Source organism: Heteronotia binoei, chromosome 14 (genome assembly GCF_032191835.1).
Source record: "Heteronotia binoei isolate CCM8104 ecotype False Entrance Well chromosome 14, APGP_CSIRO_Hbin_v1, whole genome shotgun sequence".
NCBI classification, from domain to species: domain Eukaryota; kingdom Metazoa; phylum Chordata; class Lepidosauria; order Squamata; family Gekkonidae; genus Heteronotia; species Heteronotia binoei.
The window spans coordinates 17,849,008-17,870,008 of record NC_083236.1 but is presented as its reverse complement, the minus strand read 5'-3'; the positions used below and the strand labels follow the sequence as shown (position 1 = coordinate 17,870,008).

The 21,001-nt window shown below is 50.8% G+C and overlaps 1 protein-coding gene across 3 annotated transcripts in view; it reads right to left on the bottom strand.

Annotated features, from left to right (window-relative positions):
* Nucleotides 1-21,001, bottom strand: part of PCDH1 (protocadherin 1) — a 121,860-nt gene that overhangs the window by 85,639 nt on the left and 15,220 nt on the right. For all 3 annotated transcript variants that reach the window (XR_009556174.1, XM_060253579.1, XM_060253578.1), the window contains exon 3: nucleotides 12,404-14,596. Coding sequence is in view for 2 of the 3 variants with exons in the window: in XM_060253579.1 (XP_060109562.1) it covers nucleotides 12,404-14,596 (2,193 nt within the window). In the remaining variant the exon portion in view is untranslated. The remainder of the gene's footprint in view (nucleotides 1-12,403; nucleotides 14,597-21,001) is intronic.

The following is a 21,001-nucleotide window of genomic DNA, read 5'->3' as shown; positions in this document are numbered from 1 at the left end:
GTAGGGTTGCCAGTCTCCAGATGGGGCCTGGAGATCTCCCGCTTTTACAACTGATCTCCAGCTGGCAGAGATCAGTTCCCCTGGAGAAAATGGCTGCTTCAAAGGGTGGACTCTCTGGCGGTGTACCCTGCTGAGGCCCCTCCCTTCCCCAAACCCCGCCCCCTCCTGGCTCCACCCCCAAAGTCTCCAAGTATTTCCCAACACAGTCTTGGCAACCCTATGGATGAGAAGGACCACTGATCTGATCCAGCAGGGCTCTTTGTATGTCCTTATGCTACACGAACTCCCCAGTGACAATGTTTATCTTACCTCGATTCTATGTGAATTATACATTACTCCTTTGCTCCTCTGTTACTTACCATGTCTTGCTAAACCACAAACTTGTAATCTAATTTAATCTAGCAAAAGAGCTGTTGTATTGCCATGCAGATTCTGGTGATGTTTGCGTTTGCACTCACAGCCTCTTCCATTCCGAGAGCTTGGAGTAGAGAACAGTAGACTTGCAATTCTACCCTACACCTAGTCACCCAAAACCAGTCTCTCTCTCTCTCCCTCCTCTCTTTTTAAAATCCTTACCAGAAGATGCACAAGCTTCAGCTTTGGGAAGTCTCCAAGAAAGGGCCTCTCCAACCTGGGAGACAGCCAGATGCCTCTGTGTGCCACTGCAGTCCTGACAGCGCAGAGACAGCATCCCTGGAAGAGCCCTTGCCATCGATAAGGAGGATTGCAGTGAAACCGCAAACTGGGGAGGGGGTGGGTTCTCTCTTGGTACTGATGCACTCCAGGCCTCTGCTGAATTCATGGGCAGAAACTGCCACTGCAGCTCCGGGAGAAAATTGCTCCGGGAGAAACTGCTGCAGCTCCGGGAGAAAATGCACAGAATAGTTTCCACATCTCCCTTGTCTTTTAAGGGAAAAGAACAAGGTTCTAGCCAGTCACCAGGAATGTAGCTGAGAAGAACACGAGTGGTTATGGACAGAATCTCTTACGCCCTCCTGTTCCCATCCTTGCAACTGCCCATGATGACTAACAAAAGTAGAATAAAGTATGTAAGGTAAGAGCAAATGCATACATTTATCCATTCCCGCCCCTTAGGAATTCATTACTGTTTTGAAATAACTCAATTCATATTCTTTATGGCCGGTGTTAAAAGTATGGATTTAGTTATTGCATTCAGATTGTGTTTCCACTTGCTTCAATGGGAAACACATTTCCAGCTGCAGCCTCTTTGATTCCTGCCCTCCACTGGGATCAGATCCCAGAAACTGCACCCCAGCTGGCTTCCCACATAGAATCCTGGCTTCTGAGGAATAAATTAACTCCAGGTCACCTGGGTACCTGCACTTGGTACCTTGTAAAAACCAGAGTTTGCTTCAAACAGGGAATCCTTAATTGTACCTTGCATGGGGGAGGATGGGAAGAAGCGTGCACATAGGAACATGCACACACATCTGCTGGACTGGAGCTTGCTGTGATGTCTGTAAGCGGCCAAGGGAGGGATCTCTCTGGCCCTTTGTCCTCACAGCTCTTTCCCATCTGTGTTGACTTTGCTGTTCAGGGGTCAAAGTGTTTGCATGTCTGCCTCCGGGCAATGCCCTGCATCTCACTGGAAGGCCGCTGCCTCTATTGCCCCCCTCCCATGTGCAGCATGGACCACCCAGACCGTGTAAGCAGACCGCGCATGTGTGCAGCTGCAGCCCCAGAAAGAGCACGGGGTGCAAGTCAGCAGGACCCCATCATTTCTACCTCCCAGACCACTGATGCAACATAACAAATGCCAGAAAGCGGACATGCTGTGCACAGAAATGCCAGTGGGGACTCCAGCTTATTCTTTTGGTTGCCCCTTAGATCAGGGGTCCCCCATCATGGTATCTGTGGGTGCCATGGCACCTGCCAGCACCTTTTCTGGTGTCTGCCACATTTTTAATGGGGTTGCCAGGTCCAGCTCAGGAAATATCTGGGGACTTTGGGGATGGAGCCAGGAGACTTTGGGGGTGGAGCCAGGAGACTTTGGGGGTGGAGCCTGGAGCAAGGTTGAACTGTTAGCCGGAGAGGGCGGGATAGAAAGCTAAACAAACAAAAAAATAAAGGTTATGACAAGCGTGACTGAACTCTAAAGGAGTTCTGACCATCACAAAGGGACTGCACTCTTTTTAAATGCCTTCCTTCCACTGGAAATAATGAATAGGGGCATCTTCTTTTGAGGCTTATAGAACTGGACCCCCCACCCAGTCCAATCTTTTTGAAACTTGGTGGGTTTTTTGAAGAGGGGAACAAAATGCTATGCTGAAAATTTTGTGCTTCAACCTCAAAAAACAGCCCCTCCAAGAGCCCCAGGTACCCACAGATCAATTCTCCATTATATCTTATGACGATCGGTCTCCATAGTGAATAATGGAGTGCCCAGTGGATATTTTCCTCCCCTCCCCCCACTTTCTGATAACCCTGAAGTGGGAGGGGGCTCCAACCTGGGGGATCCCCTGCCCCCACCTAAGGACTCACAACCCTATGTTTTCAGGAGGTGGGTGGGGCCAGATAGGGCCTTTGCTTAGTGAAGCTTTTCACTGACAGCTGGAGATTTGATGGGCTGTGAAGACTTTTTTAAAATGTTGCTTTGGCAACAGCTGCCAGCACAGTATAAGGACCTACACTGTGTGACCGCAGTTAAGCTGTGGCCTCCTGCGGCAGCCATTTTGTTGCTGCACCCACCATGCCCTGTCAGAATTCCAAACATGTCTGCAGGCTCAAAAAGGTTAGGGACCCCTGTCTTAAGTTGCAAGCTTTCCTTTTACTGCCTCTTCCACCTTGCATGACTGGGAAAAAGCAAGTTGTACAAGTGCCAAATGTTACAGTGGACATTTTCAAAAAGTTCCAAGGGTTATCACTGGGCTTGACAAATCCCAGACACGAGGGTGCCACAGTGCCTAGAAATTTTCATTGCGGTGCCCAGTATTTTCACCTGTCATTTCTTGTAAGCTCTTCTTGATGATTCGCAGTAGAAGTACAAAGGTTATTTGAGTAACAGATACAGGTTAAATTTTTGCTGCGATGACAACCAGGGTTACCCCATTTATACACAACAATGGTTTTGTCATAGATGTTCCACCAGGCCCTTAGTTGAGGACAGTGACAGTTCCATCAAAGCCGGCATCCTCCTCCTCTCTTTTTTCCTCCATCTTTGTTTCGGCTCTCTCTTCACCTGCCTGTGAGTTTATGGCACACTCCAGAGTGGGGTAGCAAAGAAATATCTGATGCTATCTTGAAAAAATGTAGCTGTCCATTTTGGTTTTTGGTTTTAACTTGTTTTTATTGGTTGTTCATTTGCCTAGAGTCTCACATCGTAGGGAATAGGCAATTCATACATTGGATATATATATATATATATAAATATATATATATAAATGGGTTCAACTGTGAAGAGTTTAGGACTAGATTTTGTGGTAATAGTAGTTAGAAAGTGCAAGAAACGGGACTAGCAGGAGCAACTCATTTTCCCATTCCCTTCCCTGACATCCCTCATAGCCTCTCCCCTTTTCTGTCCTCCTCTCCTTCCTAGCTGCCCTCCTGTCTTCAGCTTTCCGTCCCCCAGCAACATCTCGCAGGGAAAACTCCAACTACATTTCAAGGGTTAATGCCAATAAAGGTCTATGGTAGATGGCATTTTCTACAAGGGAACATTTCAAGGGACCGACTGAACCAGGCTTAGGTTGCATGGTAGGGAATTTGCAAGGACTTTTGGAGGGCACCTCGGTTTCCCCTGTATGCCTCTCACCGCACTATTTCCTCTTTTCCTCCTCTTGGCATCCTTCATATCCTCACTTCCCCTTCTTGTCTCCTTTCCACCTAACAAGCAACCTACCGTACCTTTTATCCACCCCCCCCCCCCATCCATGGCTGTATTTATTGTTTATATACTTCATTTATATCATGCCTTCTTCCACAATGGAGACCAAAAGCTGCTAACATCATTTTCCTCTTCTCCATGGTAGCCTCACAACAGCCCTGTGAGATAGGTGAGGCTAAGAGTGTGCCATGGGCCCAAGATCTTCCACAGCAGAGTAGGGATTTGAACCTGGGTCTTCCAGATCCTAGTCTGAAACTCTAACCACTTCACCACATTGGCTTTTGTGGCCCAACAGTTGCTGCCAGGTTAGGCCACAATAAGCCTGCCTCTCAAAGGCCCAAACAACCTTGGAAGGGGCCTTGCATCCTCTTCTTGCCTTTTCCTGTCAGAAACAAAGGCTTGCCAATACTGCTGTGGTTGCCTAGAGACGCCCACTGCGTGTGTCTGTTTCTTAAAGCTACAGGTGCTTCTGCAAATGCTGGGCATTTCTCAGGTTTGTGGAAAGATCTGTCTTGTCTCTCCATGGCCCCAGTCACCAGATTTAAGTATCTATAAATGGAACCATGTTAAGAATCAGAGATACCAATGATCATTAAAATATAAAATCCTGAAAGCTGGAAAAAATAAGTCTCTGGGTCTTAAGAGTTTTGGGGTGGCTTGTAAAGCCAAAGAAAATGTGTCAAGTACTTCTTCACCCGAAGGGCGATTAACACGTGGAATTCACTGCCACAGGAAGTGGCGGCGGCTACAAGCATAGACAGCTTCAAGAGGGGATTGGATAAGCATATGGAGCAGAGGTCCATCAGTGGCTATTAGCCACAGCTTATTGTTGGAACTCTCTGTCTGGGGCAGTGATACTCTGTATTCTTGTGCTCGGGGGTGGGGCACCGTGGGAGGGCTTCTAGCCCTACTGATGGACCTCTTGATGGCACTTGGACGTTTTGGCCACTGTGTGACACAGAGTGTTGGACTGGATGGACCATTGGCCTGATCCAACATGGCTTCTCTTATGTTCTTAAGTATTGAGGTTACCAATTCTCTTGAATTTTAGAATCTGGGAACAGAGCATTATATATTAAAAGAAAGATAGGGCTTGTTTCGAGGTATATTTCCCAATGCACAACAGGGCTCTTTATTCAACTTACAGTGTTCAGCTTTTCTGAGTGCACAAGCTGGAATGACCAAGTGCAGAAATTTTATTTTGCTTTTTTAATATATATAATCACATGTGTATAACCCTGTTTATGTGCCATCGCCAGAGTCAGGAACCAGGGCAGACAATGGAATGCTCAGTATTCCTAAAGAGCCCTGCCCGTCTGAGGGTGGGCTGCAACCTTCTGAACCCACAGAAACATTTGAACTACCACTCTGCCCTACATAAACACACACACACAAGAGCAGTCAAACCTGGAAGTTATGAGGGTATGAATGACAGCCACGCAGCATGTGGTGGCTTGCCGGAGATTCTCCACTCCTCCCACACACAGAAGATCGGGCAAGAACTGTGCATATTGCCTTCCCTTATGCAACCTGTTCACTCCCTTTAATGGTGCAATCCTAAACACAGTTGGTGCAACAGCCTCTAGTATAAACTGCAGCTAAATGCAGCAGTCTCTGTCCTTCCACTCTGAAGTCTTTTAAAGGACAGTTCATCCAGCCAGCAGTCTCCAAAACCGAGCATGCGGAACAATAATTTTTGTGGTGAGTCTATAGGGTGCAAATCGGGAGATTTGAGTATGTAAAAAGGTCTGAAAAACAAATGAGAGAAGTGAACATCCAAATGTCTGTCGAAGAGTCCAGGAATGCTGTAAGAAATACACTCTGCAAGAGACCTTCCTCTTTAACAGATATTGGTGAGCGTGGATCCCCATATTCAATCTTTGGCTGAGCCGGGACAACTTCCCCTTTGCAATATCTAAGGAAACTCACATTCCTTTGAGAGGATTTGTATCAAAGATTGCCTTGTAAGTTGCCTTCCATTCCAAAATTATACAAGGCTTTAAGGATTCCAGACACACAGGAGGTGCTGAAGTCTTTTCAAGGTCAAAATATCTGATACTATATATCTGTGCATCAAGAAGCCTTCATCATCTGCTTTCCAAGCAGAGCAGTTTCTGATGTCTGCAGAAGCCTCACTGGGTATTGACCAGGAGTTTAGATTCAAGAAAACTGACCAGTTGGCCATTTATGCACTTCAGGAGGTTGCAAATATAGCACATTAATTTAATAGGCTGGTGCACAAAAATGCCTGGTGTCTGATCCATGTTTCAAAATAAGGTAGGGTCATTCATAACCGTTCGCCAAAGAATTTGGAAAGATGCATTCCTGCCAGACTCAATCAGCAGGAATTCAAACACATCCTTGGGTAGTTACCATGGCATTTTCACTATAATAGCCGTGTTGTCAGATGAGCACAGCGCCTTGTGTAACTCTAGCAGTGAAAGGGTAGATGGTACAAGTCTTATTGGCACGAGTCAAAGCAAGCCAGAAAGAGCTCCAACAGGAATTCAGCCAGATAGTTAGCAATGCTGGACATGTGAGAGGAGGCCCTGCAATAAGACTTTACTGCGAGCCCACAACTTCCATCGATGCAATGCACAAGACGCAGCATCCAGAAATGTTACCATTTTTATTCCAATCAGCACTTTGTTCTTTCCAGGTACAGAATGATCTAGGAGTTGCTTTGGCTCCAGCGACAGAACTGCTGTTGGAACCCACCTAGAAGCCAGCAAACGGATCTGCCAAGGAATCCGATGGAAGACTCACTAAGTCCCCTTCGTTTCTTGCTGGATTCTGCCTAGGCTTAGGAAAGCAAACCCTCATTGACCCTCAGGGGCATGGATGCTTTTGCTGCCTTAATCTCAAGTGTATCATTTCGCCAAGCCTCCAGTGCCTCCTGCAAAAAGCACTCAGCCACCTCTCCTTTGCCTGCCAGCTTCGCCTCCATGAGGGGGAATCAGAATAATTGTTGGGCATTTACATGGCACTTGCAGCATTCAACAAATATTGTTGGAATCCCAACAACAGTCCTTGTGTGGTTGGCTTCCAGGTGGCGAGCTAAGACTTGCCACCTACTGACTTTGTGCCCAGGATGAGAGCTGACCTGGCAGGCTCCCAGATCATGGCTCATTCTCTTAAGTTATAACGCTACACCAGGATCCACCAGAACGACAGCTGAGTGATCACTGCTTCTTGGGAGAGCTATCTACTTTCCGTGAAAAGCAAGGAAAGAAAATGTGGAAAGGTCAATGGCTGTGAAGGTTAACGGCTAGGAAATGGGTAGATCTTCCAGTATCCAAGCGCAGACGGTTCATCACTGGAGGTCATCAGATGTTCCGTGATACATCCACCTGCTGGAAACGGTTGACCCCAAAGCACATGACGTCCACTGTGGTCGCCAACGAACAACAATGGTGGATGCAATTTTTCAATAAAGTTTCCCAGCAAAGCTGTAATTAACATGCTCTCTTGGGAGAGCACAAGCACAGTGCATTCTGATCAGATCAGGGGAAACATCCCTGCTGCCATTAAAGAAGGACTGTAATCAGTGCCATGGGTGTGAACACGACTGCTTTGAAGCAGTATTATTAGAGTAATCACCCTTCCAAATGTAGGGCCTTCACACAGGGCCTCTCCCCAGGACAGAGCAATTTCCAAAAGGACGTCTCTACACCCCAGGCAGAAGAGAATCCCGTGGCAGACCATATTTTGAGGGAGAGATCTGTGATTCTAGGTCACGTTGGAGCCAGAGACTGTGACGGTTCTATCTGCTTAACACTTCACACACAAGTCTTTGCTCCGAGGAAGTTATGGCTTCCCCTTCCCTGTTTCATCCTCACAACAACCCTGTGGGGCAGGTAAGGCGGAGGATGTGCAACTGGCCCCAAGTCACCCATCGAGCTTGATCAGTGTGGGGATCTGAACGCGGGTCTCCTGGATCCTCATCCAACATGCACAAACGCTGGCTCCCAATCCCACCAGATGAATTTTGCCAATTGTGGGAAAGGCATTACCCTCCTGCTTGTAGTCGATAGTTTACAAGCAACAGGAAATGCCAGTTCAGCATCCGTGTCTTTAGTATCCCACAGATGGCTGCTGGCAAAATGGCATTTTCTACGCCCTGCTTTGGGGGTGTGAAATAGTACGTGGTTTTGTCAGATGTCAGAAGCTAGGAAGGGTTGATACTTGGATGGGAGACCTCCCAGGAAGGCTACAGAGGAAGGCAATGCAAACCTCCTCTGCTTCTCATGTGCCTTGAAAACCCCTTGTTGGAGCCGCCCTAAGTCAGCTGCAACTCGATGGCCCCCACAGACATCCCTCTTTGGTTTTGTCCTTCCCTCCTCCCCTGCCCCGCAGTAGCCTCTGCTTCTCTGAAGTAGTTTGAGGGTGGTTTGTGACTACCAGCTGCGTCCTGGAACAACTCCTGCTTTTCAGGTTGGAGCATCATCTGCTAAGGGATTTCTTTTGACAGGTACTGAAAGAACAGTTTCTTCTACTAGTGGCAGAGAATTGCATCACTGCTGTACAGCAGGATGTCACTTTGGAAGAAGACAGCTTGAGAGCCTCAGGACAAGCAAATGCCCTTTCCCACCAGCTCTCGCTGGGATCTCTCCTTCCCTCCCCCTCCGCCCAGCTGCCACTTAGAGCACAGGGCCTAGAAAACACAAGATGGCTGCCATTGCCGTTCACCCCAGGTGGCGTCTCTGTTCATCCATTCAGTGCATGCAGCCTCTTGCCCCACTCTGAGCACGCGTCAGGGAACCACAACAGGTGGCCTGTGACAAGCCAAACTGCTGACAGGGTACCAGGCTCGGGTGATACCATTAAATGAAAGTGAGTACCAGGTTGCTTCTCATTTTCCCGTAAGAAAGGGGTTTTTTTAAAAAAAAAAACATACACCCCAAATGTTGAAAACCTACTTTAAAAACAACAACACCCTAAATGTTGAAAAACTAATACCAAAGGCTACAGATTGCAGGGAACAAATGAGGATGTGCTAGCAATCAGGGCTTTTTTTGAACAGGAATGCAGTTCTGGCTGGCTTGGCAACAGAAGGTGTGGCCTAACATGCAAATGAGTTCCTGCTAGGCTTTTCCCGCACACAAAAAAGCCCTGTGCAAAACAATGGTGCCATCAGGGGTGTGTGGCCTGATATGCAAATGAGTTCCTGCTGGGCTTTTCCCACACACAAAAAAGCCCTGTGCGAAACAATGGTGCCATCAGGGGTGTGTGGCCTGATATGCAAATGAGTTCCTCCTGGGCTTTTCCCACACACAAAAAAGCCCTGTGCGAAACAATGGTGCCATCAGGGGTGTGTGGCCTGAAATGCAAATGAGTTCCTGCTGGGTTTTTTCTCCTTTTTTAAAGCCCTGCTAGCAGTCATGGCAGTTCCCCTTAGGCCAGGCCACAGCCCCCGGCAAGGCTCCAGCGCTCTCTGAAAGCACAGATACCTGCTTGGGTGGAAGGAGAACTGAGCCCTTTCTAGTCTTCGGTAAGCAACTTGTAGGAGTGGTAGAAAAGGGAGTGGTGCCTGATTGCTTTGGAGTACTCAAAGTGCTTTGTCTACATATGCCAGTAATGTGTCTTACGAAAGTCCTGTAAACAGTCTGAGTTCAGTGGCACCTTTAAGACCAATGAAGAATTAAACGTTATTGGTCTCAAAGGTGCCACTGGAATCAAACTTTGTTCTGTCGCTTCACACCAACATGGCAACCCACCCGAAAGGGTCTTGTAACATAGGTTAGCATTGCCTTATTGGAGGCAGAATGTTGAGGCTGTAAAATGGTGCTTTGCTTAAAGCTCCAACTACTCTCAGTTCAGATAGGAGGACCTTGCCCTCGGTCCTTTTTAAAATCCACTGTGGGAGGGTGTTGCCGTTCCACAGGGGGCATCAGTGATTCACTCCGCTCATGTCCCCAGGGTGCATTTCTGAGTGGACAAAGGGGGGCAGGAAGGGCACGACTTCAGCAGCCCTTTCTCTCCTCACTTCACGCAAAGTTGTGACCGCAAGTGGCTGCCATTTAGGGCTCTGAGCCCACCACTAAGTTCGTGGCTCAGACAAAACGTGAACCAAGGACTTGCTGGTACCAGTCCCAGTTCTTGGCAAAGAAGGGGGTGTGCACTTCCCTTGCAGCATGGGCCACGCGTGACTCACAGCAGGACATCTAGGCATGAGGAGCAACCCAAACACACTGTCTCCATGCATTAAATCTGACCCCCACCTCCAAAGCAGCAATTTGGTAGAGCCGCTTTCCCAAAGTGAGCTCCCTGCAAGGGCCATTTTACAGTTCTTGAGAGCAGCCAGATGTATGAAGGTCACTCAACGGGAAGTCTTATTTGCAGAGAGTTAATCATCAACTTGTGTTTTATTTTCACCATACATGCCTGCTAAATGTTGCACTCTGAATGGGAGTGATCATGGTAATGAAACTAAACCGTTTTATGAGCTGTAAAACAACAGCAAAGTCCAGCCTGATAACCCTTCAAGAGACCTGTCTCCAACAGCTCCTGCCCAACTTTCTGAGAGGCCTGAATGGTTTGCTGGAGCTCTGTACTGGGGGACAGGACACTGTTTCACAACCAGTTGTTCTGAGAACACTGAGCAAAACGGGGGGGGGGGGGAGCGCTTATCTTAAGCAAAGCACAACGACCCGTCACTGGAGATCAGCACCCTTGTACAGACATTGTACAAGAAGCAGGGGTTCTGCTCTCTCCGTGGATCTGGCATTCCAAGGTTCAGGTGAACCTCCGGGAAGTGATTCTACGCAACACTTGATCCTCGGTGACTGGAGGAGGGGACAGCCCTTCACCTTTGGGAAAGGTGACTAGAAGTAAACAGACTATAACCTGAAAGCCGCTTCTTGTATGTGCCAAACCTGACCTTCATTCCGGATTCTGGATCGACTAAGGACAAGCCTGCCCCTCTCTCATGGTGTCTTTTGACGCTTCCGTGGAAACTGAAGGGCATCCCATAGGGCTAAAAAAAAAAAAAACCCAAACGTGTGGCCACACTCAGGGTCGTAGGGGGTGGTGGACTCTGAAGCAGTAGAGTTGTGCAAACCGTGCATGGTACAAGAATGTAATTTCTTCAGCCCATTTTGAACCTGCTGTCCTGGGTAACTCCTGGATCTAATTCTAGGAGGAAGAAAAGAATCTGTCCCTTTCACCATTCTTCATCCTCCTGTAAATCTCTCGTGTTGGCCAACTCTCCTAACTCCTGCTACTTTCAGTGAGGAGGAGAGCACCAGAGAGGCACCCCCCAACAGCTGGGGACTTCCTGGGCCAGATGGGCGCAAAGAACTGGAGGCAACAGGGGTCCTTTCCTTCCCTCCCCACCTGCGTCTCCAGAAAGGACACAGAAGGATCTCAGGCAGTAGATCCCTCGCCCCTCCCTTCTCACTTGTTCCCCTCCCCCAGCACCTCCCGCTGTGGCACAATGGCCAGGCATTCACGCGACGACAACAACAGCATGCTGACCAGCAGTGGAAACGTTTATTGGGAGTCAACCAGCAGACACCTTTCCCTGAACAGGGTGGGAAACGCACCTGGGACAGGAGAAGAAATGATACAAAAGAAAGGGGAGCCAGCCCCCTCACCCGACAACTCTGGATCTGGCGCCACGTTCCCTCCCCTCCCTGCCGGACAGCTTTCCACCACAGACCAGCTCAAAGGACACACTCTCGCGCATCTGCGAAGCCTTCAGAAGCCCCACGGCCGGCCAATGTTCCCAGCGTGCGCCCAAATGCACAAGCCGGTTCAGAGCCTCTGTGAGCGGAAATCGCTCCCTCCACCCACTACGAATGGGAGAGGAAAGAGAAAGGAAAGGCTGCCCACCACCAGCGGCAACCTCTGCCATGCATGTGCCTGACACAACGTCTTAGGCATTCTACAACGGCATCTCTTGGCATGCAGAGAGAGCCCTGCGACCCAAAATGCCCCCCCAAGGCAGCAGAGAGACCCCCCACACACACTGGCACAGTTGCAAAGGCAGAAACATCACTGATGCATGCACATTTCTCCCCATGCACCCCCTCAAAGGCAATGTGGGGCTGGTGATGTCAGGCTGCTGCAGTGGAATGGGGCAGCCCTTGCCACCTGTGGCCGGGGTTTTCTCAGTGGGAGAGCACCGGGAGCTCAGGACACACACTCAAAGACCCTGCGGCACAGCTTCCAAGCCCTTTTGTATTGCAACTAAGACCGGTTACAAAGGGCCTGCATGAAACGTGCTCTGCTGCCCAGGGTTCCAGGATAGCCGGCATGGTGAGAAGCTGCACCCATCCCTGGGAAAGTGCCAGGGTTCTGCTTCCTGGAGGCCGCCTTGCTATTCTGCAGCCAGGAAGTCCTCTCCCCTCCCCCCCTCCCCACAGTTACTCATCGGGCCGGCTGGCCGCCTCTTTCTCGAGCAGTCCTGTGGCGCGACTCGCACCCGGACATCGTGCCCAGAGGGCCGGGTCCATTCATGCAGAGCGGGCCGCGTCCGAGTCACTCCCACACCTCCGTCCATATGGCCCTGGCGTGGCGGGAGGGAGTGGCGGCAGGGTGCAGCACGAGCTCTCCTACCTGCTTGTTGGTGTATTTCTGGGGGTTGGTGCGGTAGCTGTAGTCTGAGTACTGCTCGGAGCCTGTGGAGTTGCTGTCGCCGGTGCCCACAAAGGTGTTGGTGGCGGGCAAGTCCTGCACGACCTGGTGCTTCTTGGAGGCGGAGGGCGACTGGGGCTGGAGCTGGATGGAAGGCAGGGGGGAGTTGGAGCGGTAGTGCCGGCCCAGGTCCGGGCTGCCAGGGGGGTAGTTCAGGGGCAGATGGATGCGGGGGCTGTCGCTGACGGAGTCGTTCATAAGGTTGAACTTGAGGGACTTCTGCAGGCCTGTCTCTTCCTCGTCCTCGGCGGGTTTGGGCGGCTTGGGGGATTTGCTCTTCTTCACCTTGCTCTTGGCTTTGTTGCCCTTGCTGCCTTGCTTGGGCGCGTACAGATCCTTCGTCTCCTTCTTGCCGGCTTGGTAGCCGCTCTTGGCCTCCTTCTGGCGGCAGTAGCGCACCAGCACGACGAGCACGATCACCAGGGTGACAGTGACGATGCCTGCGATGACGCCAAAGAGGATGTTACTGCGCTGCTTGCTGCGCTCATACTCCGGGTCGCCGGCGATATCGATGTCCAGGGGCGTGTCCAAGCTGTGTCCCACCAGGGTCTCCAGCAGGGTGCGGTTGGCCAATGTCTCGTTGACGTAGAAGTGGATCAGGGCTGTGCCGTGGCGGGAAGGCTTGCCCTTGTCGTTGACTCGCACCACCAGCCGGTGAAGCCCGTGGTGCTTGCGGAGGATCTCCTTCTCCAAGGTGATGTTTCCACTGTGTGGCGAAATCTTGAAGAGCTCAAAGGGGTTTCCGCCAGTGATGCTGTACTGCAACTCCGCATTGACCCCGGAGTCTATGTCTTCCGCCCCAACGCTCATGACCTGCTGCCCAGGACTCGTGTGAGGCAGAATGTGCTTGTAGGAGGCGTTCGACGGAGAAATGATAACCGGGGCATTGTCGTTCTCATCTAACACATTGATGGTCACTCCAACGTAGGCTGATCTGGGAGGGTCACCGCCGTCCACAGCTTTGAGCCGGAAGGTGTAAGTACTCTGCCGCTCACGGTCAAAGGAGATGCTGGAGAGGATAGTGCCAGTACCGTTCTGGATGACAAAGTCACCATTGTCCTGCTCCACGGAGAGATGAATGCGGGCATTCTCCCCTTTGTCTGCGTCAATAACGGTCACCATGCCCACTGGGCTCAAGGGTGGCATGTTTTCCATGACAGAGAAGTTGTAGCCACTGAGCATAAATTTGGGGTCATTGTCATTGCGGTCCATGACATTGATGGCGACTGACGCGGTGCCTTTGCGGCTCGGGCTGCCCTTGTCGGCGGCAACCACCAAGAATTCATAGCGCTCTTGCTGCTCCCGGTCCAGCACAGTCTTTACCCGGATCTCACCAGACTCGGGATCAATGGAGAAAATGCCTTGGGGCGAAGTCTCTTTGTCCAGCGAGTACACCAAGTTAGCATTGGACCCACTGTCTGCGTCAGTCGCACTCACTTCCACGACCAAATCATCCGGGGCATTGTTTTCGGGGAACGCCACCTCTGTGGAGCTTTGACTGAAGACAGGGTCATTGTCGTTGACATCTACTACCTGAACTTTGAGGGAGTTGGTGCTGGACAGGGGAGGGTTGCCTGAATCTACGGCCACAATCTCAATGGTGTACTCCTTCACCGCCTCGTAGTCGAGCGGTGTGGTGGTCTGCAAGAAGTACTTCTTTTTGCTGTCACTGCCAGTGTCGCTGGCTTGCCGCAACTGGAACGGCACATCGCCCGCCACCACGCAAGTCACCACTGCGTTTTCACCCTCGTCCCGATCAGACACCTGCACGAGAGCCACAGGGGTCTCCACCGGCACGTCTTCTGATATATTGGCCATTCCATCCTGGTGGGTCACCAAGCCAATACCACGGATTTCAATGGATGGGGCATTGTCGTTCATGTCCCTGATGCTGATCACGACCTGGGCACGGGCCGTTTTGGGGTTGGCCCCCTTATCCTTTGCCATCACTGAGAACTTGAGCACGTTGACGTCCTCACGGTCCACAGGACCCTGTACGGTGATAAGTCCCGAGGCTCTATCCAGCCGTAGCAGCCGGCGGACCACATCTGAGGCCTGGTGGAAGGAATAGTCAATCTCAGCGTTGGCCCCCTGGTCAGAATCGTTGGCCTTGACCTGCAATGAGAGAATGAGAAGTTGACTATGTTAGAGAATAACGCTCATTGCATAACTGCTGAATCTTCTTGTGTGACAGCCCAACCACACCAACTCCAGGAGTATCAGCCTGCTGTGGCCATGGACAATAGAAAGGAATGGGCTTCTATTACTTCAGGCCAGTCTTCTATGTAATCCTCCTATACACCTGCCCAATGACCTTTTACTTTTCCTGGATGTGGTTCACCACCAAACAAGAGAAGAGACCATTTTCTTAAATGAACAGAATGAACCAGTCGTGGTGTAGTGAAGAGAAATGTCAGGCTCTCACCAGTTCAAGTCCCTTCTCAGCCATAAGAACACCTGGACTAACAGCCAATGGTGAACATAGAGGGCTTCTAGTGTCCTGGCCCCACTGATGGACCTCCTGATGGCACCTGTTTGTTTAGGGGGGTTTTTCTTGGCCACTGAGTGACACAGAGTGTTGGACTGGATGGGCCATTGGCCTGATCCAACATGGCTTCTCTTATGTTCTTAGGTAACATCCAGATGCTTCCAAGAGTTCCAGAAGCAGGGCATCAAGACAACAGTCTTTCTTTGCTTGCCCAACACCAATTGGAATTGAGAGGTGTTATGCTTCTGAACCTGGAGGTTCTCTTTACCTACCATGGCTATTCATCTCCATAAATGTATCTAATCTCGCTTTCAAACTGCTTAAGGCAGCTCCAACAAATTCCACAGCCTAAGTGTGGGTTTTTACCATCTCAGTCTCTAATGCTGGGTTTCAGTTAAAATTTTTATGGTGTGCTAGGTTTTTATCAAGTTTTGTTTTGTAAGCCTTGGGCAGGTTCCCTGAAGAGGAGGCACAGAAGCTAGCTAAATAAATAAACAACTGTATGCATTGTGTGAAAAAAGTATGTTATTTTTCTGTTTTGAATTTATTGCCAAGAAATTTGATTGGGTGACCCCAAGCTCTAATGTATTAAGGGGGGGGGGAGTGTTATTTCTCTCCACTTTCTCCCCAAATTAATACTTAATTTCAGGGCTTTTTTTGTGGCAGGAACACCTTTGCATATTAGGCCACACACCCCTGATGCAGCTCTTGCTTACAGTAGGCCCTGCACTAAGATCCCATGTAAACTCTTTGAGGACTGGCTACGTGAGAGGGATGTGGCCTAATATGCAAAGGAGTTCCTGCTTCAATAAAGCCCTACTTAGTTTATAAACTTTTCTGCACCCCCATAACATCCTCCTTGAATCTAGAGGGGGGTTTCCCACTAAAGTAAAAATACTCAAACTTCTTTAGTTTTCCTCATAGGAGGGAGAAATGAGATCATTCTTCAGGAGCATACTTCGAGGAATGGCAGGATACAGATGTACTATAATTAATCTATCTGTCTGTCTGTCTGTCTACCCACCCATGCATGCATGCATACTCTGCCTTTCTCTCCAGTGGAGAAATAAATGCCATGCCTCATTGTCTCTCTACTCCGTTCTACCCTCATAACAACCCTGAGAGGTAGGTTGGGCTGAGAGTGTATGGCTGGCCCATGGTCACCTTGCTAGATAGCTAGAGTCAGCATGGCATAGTGGTTAAGAGCGGTGGACTCTAATATGGAGAACTCGATTTGATTCCCCACTGCTCCTTCATAGGAAGCCTGCTGGGTGACCTTGGGCCAGTCACAGTTCTCTCAGAACTCTCTCAGCCCCACCTGCGTCACAAGGTGCCTGTGGTGAGGAGAGGAAGGAAAGGTTGCTTTGAGATTTCTTGAAGTGGAGAAAAGTGAGGTGTGAAAACCAACTCTTCCTCTTCAAGCTTCCATGGCAGAGTGGGAATTTGACACTGATTCTCTATATAATAACAATTTTACACCCACCACACAAAATCACCAAAAGCTTACTAGTCCAAACAGGCACAAACACACACATCCCCCCACACACTAAGCCTATAGAACTTGAGCCCACAAAACTTTGCCTCATGCAAATATCCCTCCCCAAACCTCTGCCACAAGGGCACTGCAAAAATCAGTCAGGCTCCTGAGTCCTGACTTCCTTCTGCTCTCGACCCAAAGACCAGGCGATGCCTGAGAGGCACGTTCCTCTTTCTACAATTTTCTGGTGGAACTGGCTTGGCTGGTCTTGCTGAGAGGCCCTGTCTTCCACTCAGGTATGCTAGGCATTTGCCAAGAAAGGCTGTCCCAAAACCCAGTGAACAGGTTCCTGACTCCCAAGCAGTAGGAAGGAAGTGGGACGTGCCAAAGGCGTGGCTGGGAAGTTTCTCTCCCGGGCTGGGTGTCGATGCTCAGGTCACACACCAGAAACACATTGCTGGGTGGTTCTTCAGCCGGGGCTGCTGCAGGGAGCACTTTGAATACCTGAGATCTCTGTCTCCTCTGCTTCGGAGATGCTACAGCCCAGCTAGAAAGGGAAGCAGCAGTACAGACCTCCGGCTCATTTTAGGGGTCAGTTGCCTGCCCTTGGGGAATAGCCGGTTCTGAGAGCCAGGAATTGGGAGAGGGAGGGGGGACAGCAACAGCTGAAAGAGACAACCCAGAGACCAGGTGGGCATGACGGACTTTAACAACACCTGTGTAGGATGACCAGCTCCTCACAAGAAATTGCCTAGAAGCTGAGCCACAGGATCATAGAGTTGGAAGGGGCCATAGAGAAGAAGACGACGACATTGGATTTATATTCCGCCCTCTACTTAGAGTCTAGAGCACAATCTCCTTTACCTTCCTCCCCCACAACAGACACCCTGTGAGGTGGGTGGGGCTGAGAGGGCTCTCACAGCAGCTGCCCTTTCAAGGACAACTCCTGCGAGAGCTACGGCTGACCCAAGGCTATTCCAGCAGGTGCAAGCGAAGGAGTGGGGAATCAAACCTGGTTCTCCCAGATAAGAGTCCCACGCATTTAACCACTACACCATCTAGTCCAGCCCCCTGCTCAATGCAGCATCAGCCCAAAGCATCTCTGACAATCTTTCATCCAGTGGCTGCTTGAGGACTGCCAGCGAGGGGAGCTCAACACTTTCCTAGGCAACCAATCTCACTACTGAACCATTCTAACTATTTTAAGTTTCCCTTAATTTCCAGCCAGGACCTTTCCACCCATCATTTAAACCCATTATTATGAGTCCTCTCCTCTGCTGCCAAGAGGAACAGCTCCCTTGCCCTCCTCTGAAGAAGAATTGCAGATTTATACCCCCCCTTCTCTCTGAATCAGAGCAGCTTACAATCTCCCATATCTTCTCCCCCCACAACAGACACCATGCGAGGTGGGTGGGGCTGAGAGGGCTCTCCCAGCAGCTGCCCTTTCAAGGACAACCTCTGCCAGAGCTATGGCTGACCCAAGGCCATTCCAGCAGGTGCAAGTGGAGGAGTGGGGAATCAAACCCGGTTCTCCCAGATAAGAGTCCGCGCACTTAACCACTACACCAAGCTGGCTCTCTGAGTGATTGCAGGATCCAGCAATGAGAGGCTCCCTTCCCATATCCAACCCCTAATTTAGGGTTGCCAACTTCCAAGTGTTGCCTGGATTTATAGCTAATCTCCATACCACAGAGTCCAGTTCCTCTGGGGGAAACGCAGCTTCGGCAGGCAGACTCTCTATGGCAGGGGTGGCCAACGGCAGCTCTCCAGATGTTTTTCTGCCTACAACTCCCATCAGCCCCAGCCATTGGCCATGCTGGCTGGGGCTGATGGGAGCTGTAGGCAAAAAACATCTGGAGAGCTACCGCTGGCCACCCCTGCTCTATGGAATTGCATCCCTGCTATGCTCCTTCCCTTCCTCAAGCACCATCCTGAAAGTTCCGGGTGTTTCCCAAGCCAGAACTGTGGCAACCCCAATCCCACCACGGCTTTGATCTGCTGGGATCAAAAGAAGAGCTCTTCCACAAGCCAACGTTTTGAGGAGCAGTGCGACCTTCTGCCCCTCTGGATGGCTAGCGGCAAGGATGACTCAGGGCCAGATGTGGTGACTAGCACCTCTGGAGGTCTCGGTCTGGAAGACGAAGCCTGTACGAAGGAAGAGGTTCTGCTGTTCTTGTCCAGGAAACCAGCTTTAGGCTTTCTGCAGCTTGAGAGGAGAGCGTGCCAGCAAGGATGGCCAGAGGGTCCCATCTGCCACCTCTCCAAAGGGCAAGAAGCAGACTTCCCCCACCTGGGCTTCCTCACCCCTTCCCCTACTCTGTGGCCTCAGAGAGAGGGGAAGGGGTTCTGGGACAACAGCATCTCCCTCCTCTGCAGCCATGTCCTCTTTGACCCCGGGGCCTTCCCCCCTCTTTCAAGGCACAGTTTTGCAAAGGGCACCGGGGGAGGCAGCTTCCCAGGCAAGGGCCGGGTGGTGCCTTAAAAGGCAACTTTTTCCTCCACCCCATGAGAGTTCACAGCTGGAGTCAAGGACTGCCTTCCCCCGTGGTTATATCAGCCAGGCTCTTGAGGGATCGGCACAAAAGCTGCCCACAAAGCAAGGCCAACGTCTGGCTGCTCTCTGTCCACTTCAGTCATGCGGGCTGGCCGGGCAGAGCGGATTGCTGGGGAAGGGGCGGGAAGAACAGAGCTGCAAGCAGGGAACAACTGCAGCCCAAGGGAAAGAAACAATCCCCAGCCCAGCTGCTACAAAGGGCTATGGAGCAAAGCTGCCACGTCCACACGCAAGGCCCCGTTTCAGGGCTGCCGGCTCTGGGTTGCAAAATACCTGGAGGATTTTTTGGGGGGAGGGGGGTGGATAGAGCATAGGGAAGGTGGGGGTGGGACTTCAGCTAGGCTATGATGTCATAGAATTCATCCTCCAAAGCAGCCATTTTCTTCAGGGGAACTGATCTTGGTCATCTGGAGATCAACTGTAATCAGGGCTTTCTTTTGTAGCAGGAGCTCCTTTGCATATTTGGCCACACCCACCCCTGATGTAGCCAATCCTTTTAAGAGCTTACAGGGCTCTTAGTACAGGGCCTACTGTAAGCTCCAGGAGAATTGGCCACATTGGGGGTGTGGCCTAATATGCAAAGGAGTTCCTGCTACTAAAAAAGCCCTGACTGTAATAGTGGGAGATCTCCAGGTGCCACCTGGAAGTTGGCAGTCAGTCTAAGAGCAAGGCACCAGGTGAACAGAGGGCCAAGCAAAGCAAAATCATGGTGTGCATCTGCTTCCCCCAGCAAGCCCTGCCATGCTCCAGAAATCCCTCCCCCTTTGCTCTGGGGAAGGGCACCCGACGCTGGAAAGAACTGGCCAGTCCTTCTCTGCCTGCCTGCCCCTCTCACCTGGCATCCTGCCATTCAGGATGGCTGGCTGTTAAGTGCCAGTTGCAGAATTCACCTCCACCACCATCGCCACCACTCACCCAGAAGTGGAGAAGTCCCTTTTCTCCCAACTCCGCAAGCCACGACCAACAGTGAGATGCCCCCCGCCCAACACACACACACACAGGATCCAAGCTGCTGCCTTATTGGCTGCAGTTGCACAAGATTATTTAAAAGGCTACAGCAAAATAGGTCAACAGAGCGGGGCTACTTATTGGAACAGCCCCAACAGATAAGCAGGCCTCACCCCTTGTCTCTTCCCCCCTGGTGAGGACTTCCTCCATCGGCGAGCAAGAAGGGCTGGGGGGGGGCTCATCAGATCCTCGGGGAGAGGAGAGGCAGCTCTAATCACTTCCGGATGGCTGCAATCAGCACTGGAGAAGCCTCCTGGCACAGCTCTGCTTGGGCCCTAGCTTCAAAACCACGCAGCCCCCAGCACCCCCTCTCCATCCAGCTATGCCTGACAGCATTACAGTTCCTCCCTGCCCACTGCTAGTCCCCCGAGGACAGGATTCAGCCCAGCCTCCTCTTGCCAGCTCCAATGTATTCATTGATTTCCTTTATCTCCTGCCTTTCTCCCCAGTGGGGACCCAAAGCGGCTCACCCTGTTTTCTCCTCTCTGCCGGTTTATTCTCACAACAACCCTGTGAAGTGGTTTAGGCTGAGAGAGGACAACTGGCTCAAGGTCGCCTAGCCAGCTTCCGTGGCACGAATGAGGACTGAAACCCAGGTCTCCCCAACACTAGTCTGACACTCTAAACCACGACGCCAAACTGGCTCTTCAAGCTTCAGGCAAAGATGCCCAGCCAGGAGCGCTGGCTAATATAACAGGTATATTTATCATCTATTGACTATTATTGAAAAAGGAAAGGAAAGGTCCCCTGTGCAAGCACCAATCGTTTTCGACTCTGGGGTGACGTTGCTTTCACAACGTTTTCACGGCAGACTTTTTACGGGGTGGTTTGCCATGGCCTTCCCCAGTTATCTACACTCCCCCCCTCCCCCCAGTACTCATTTGACCGACCTCAGAAGGAGGGAAGGCTGAGTCGACCTCAAGCCGGCTACCTGAAAACCCAGCTTCTGCCGGGGATCGAACTCAGGTTGTGAGCAGAGCTTAGGACTGCAGT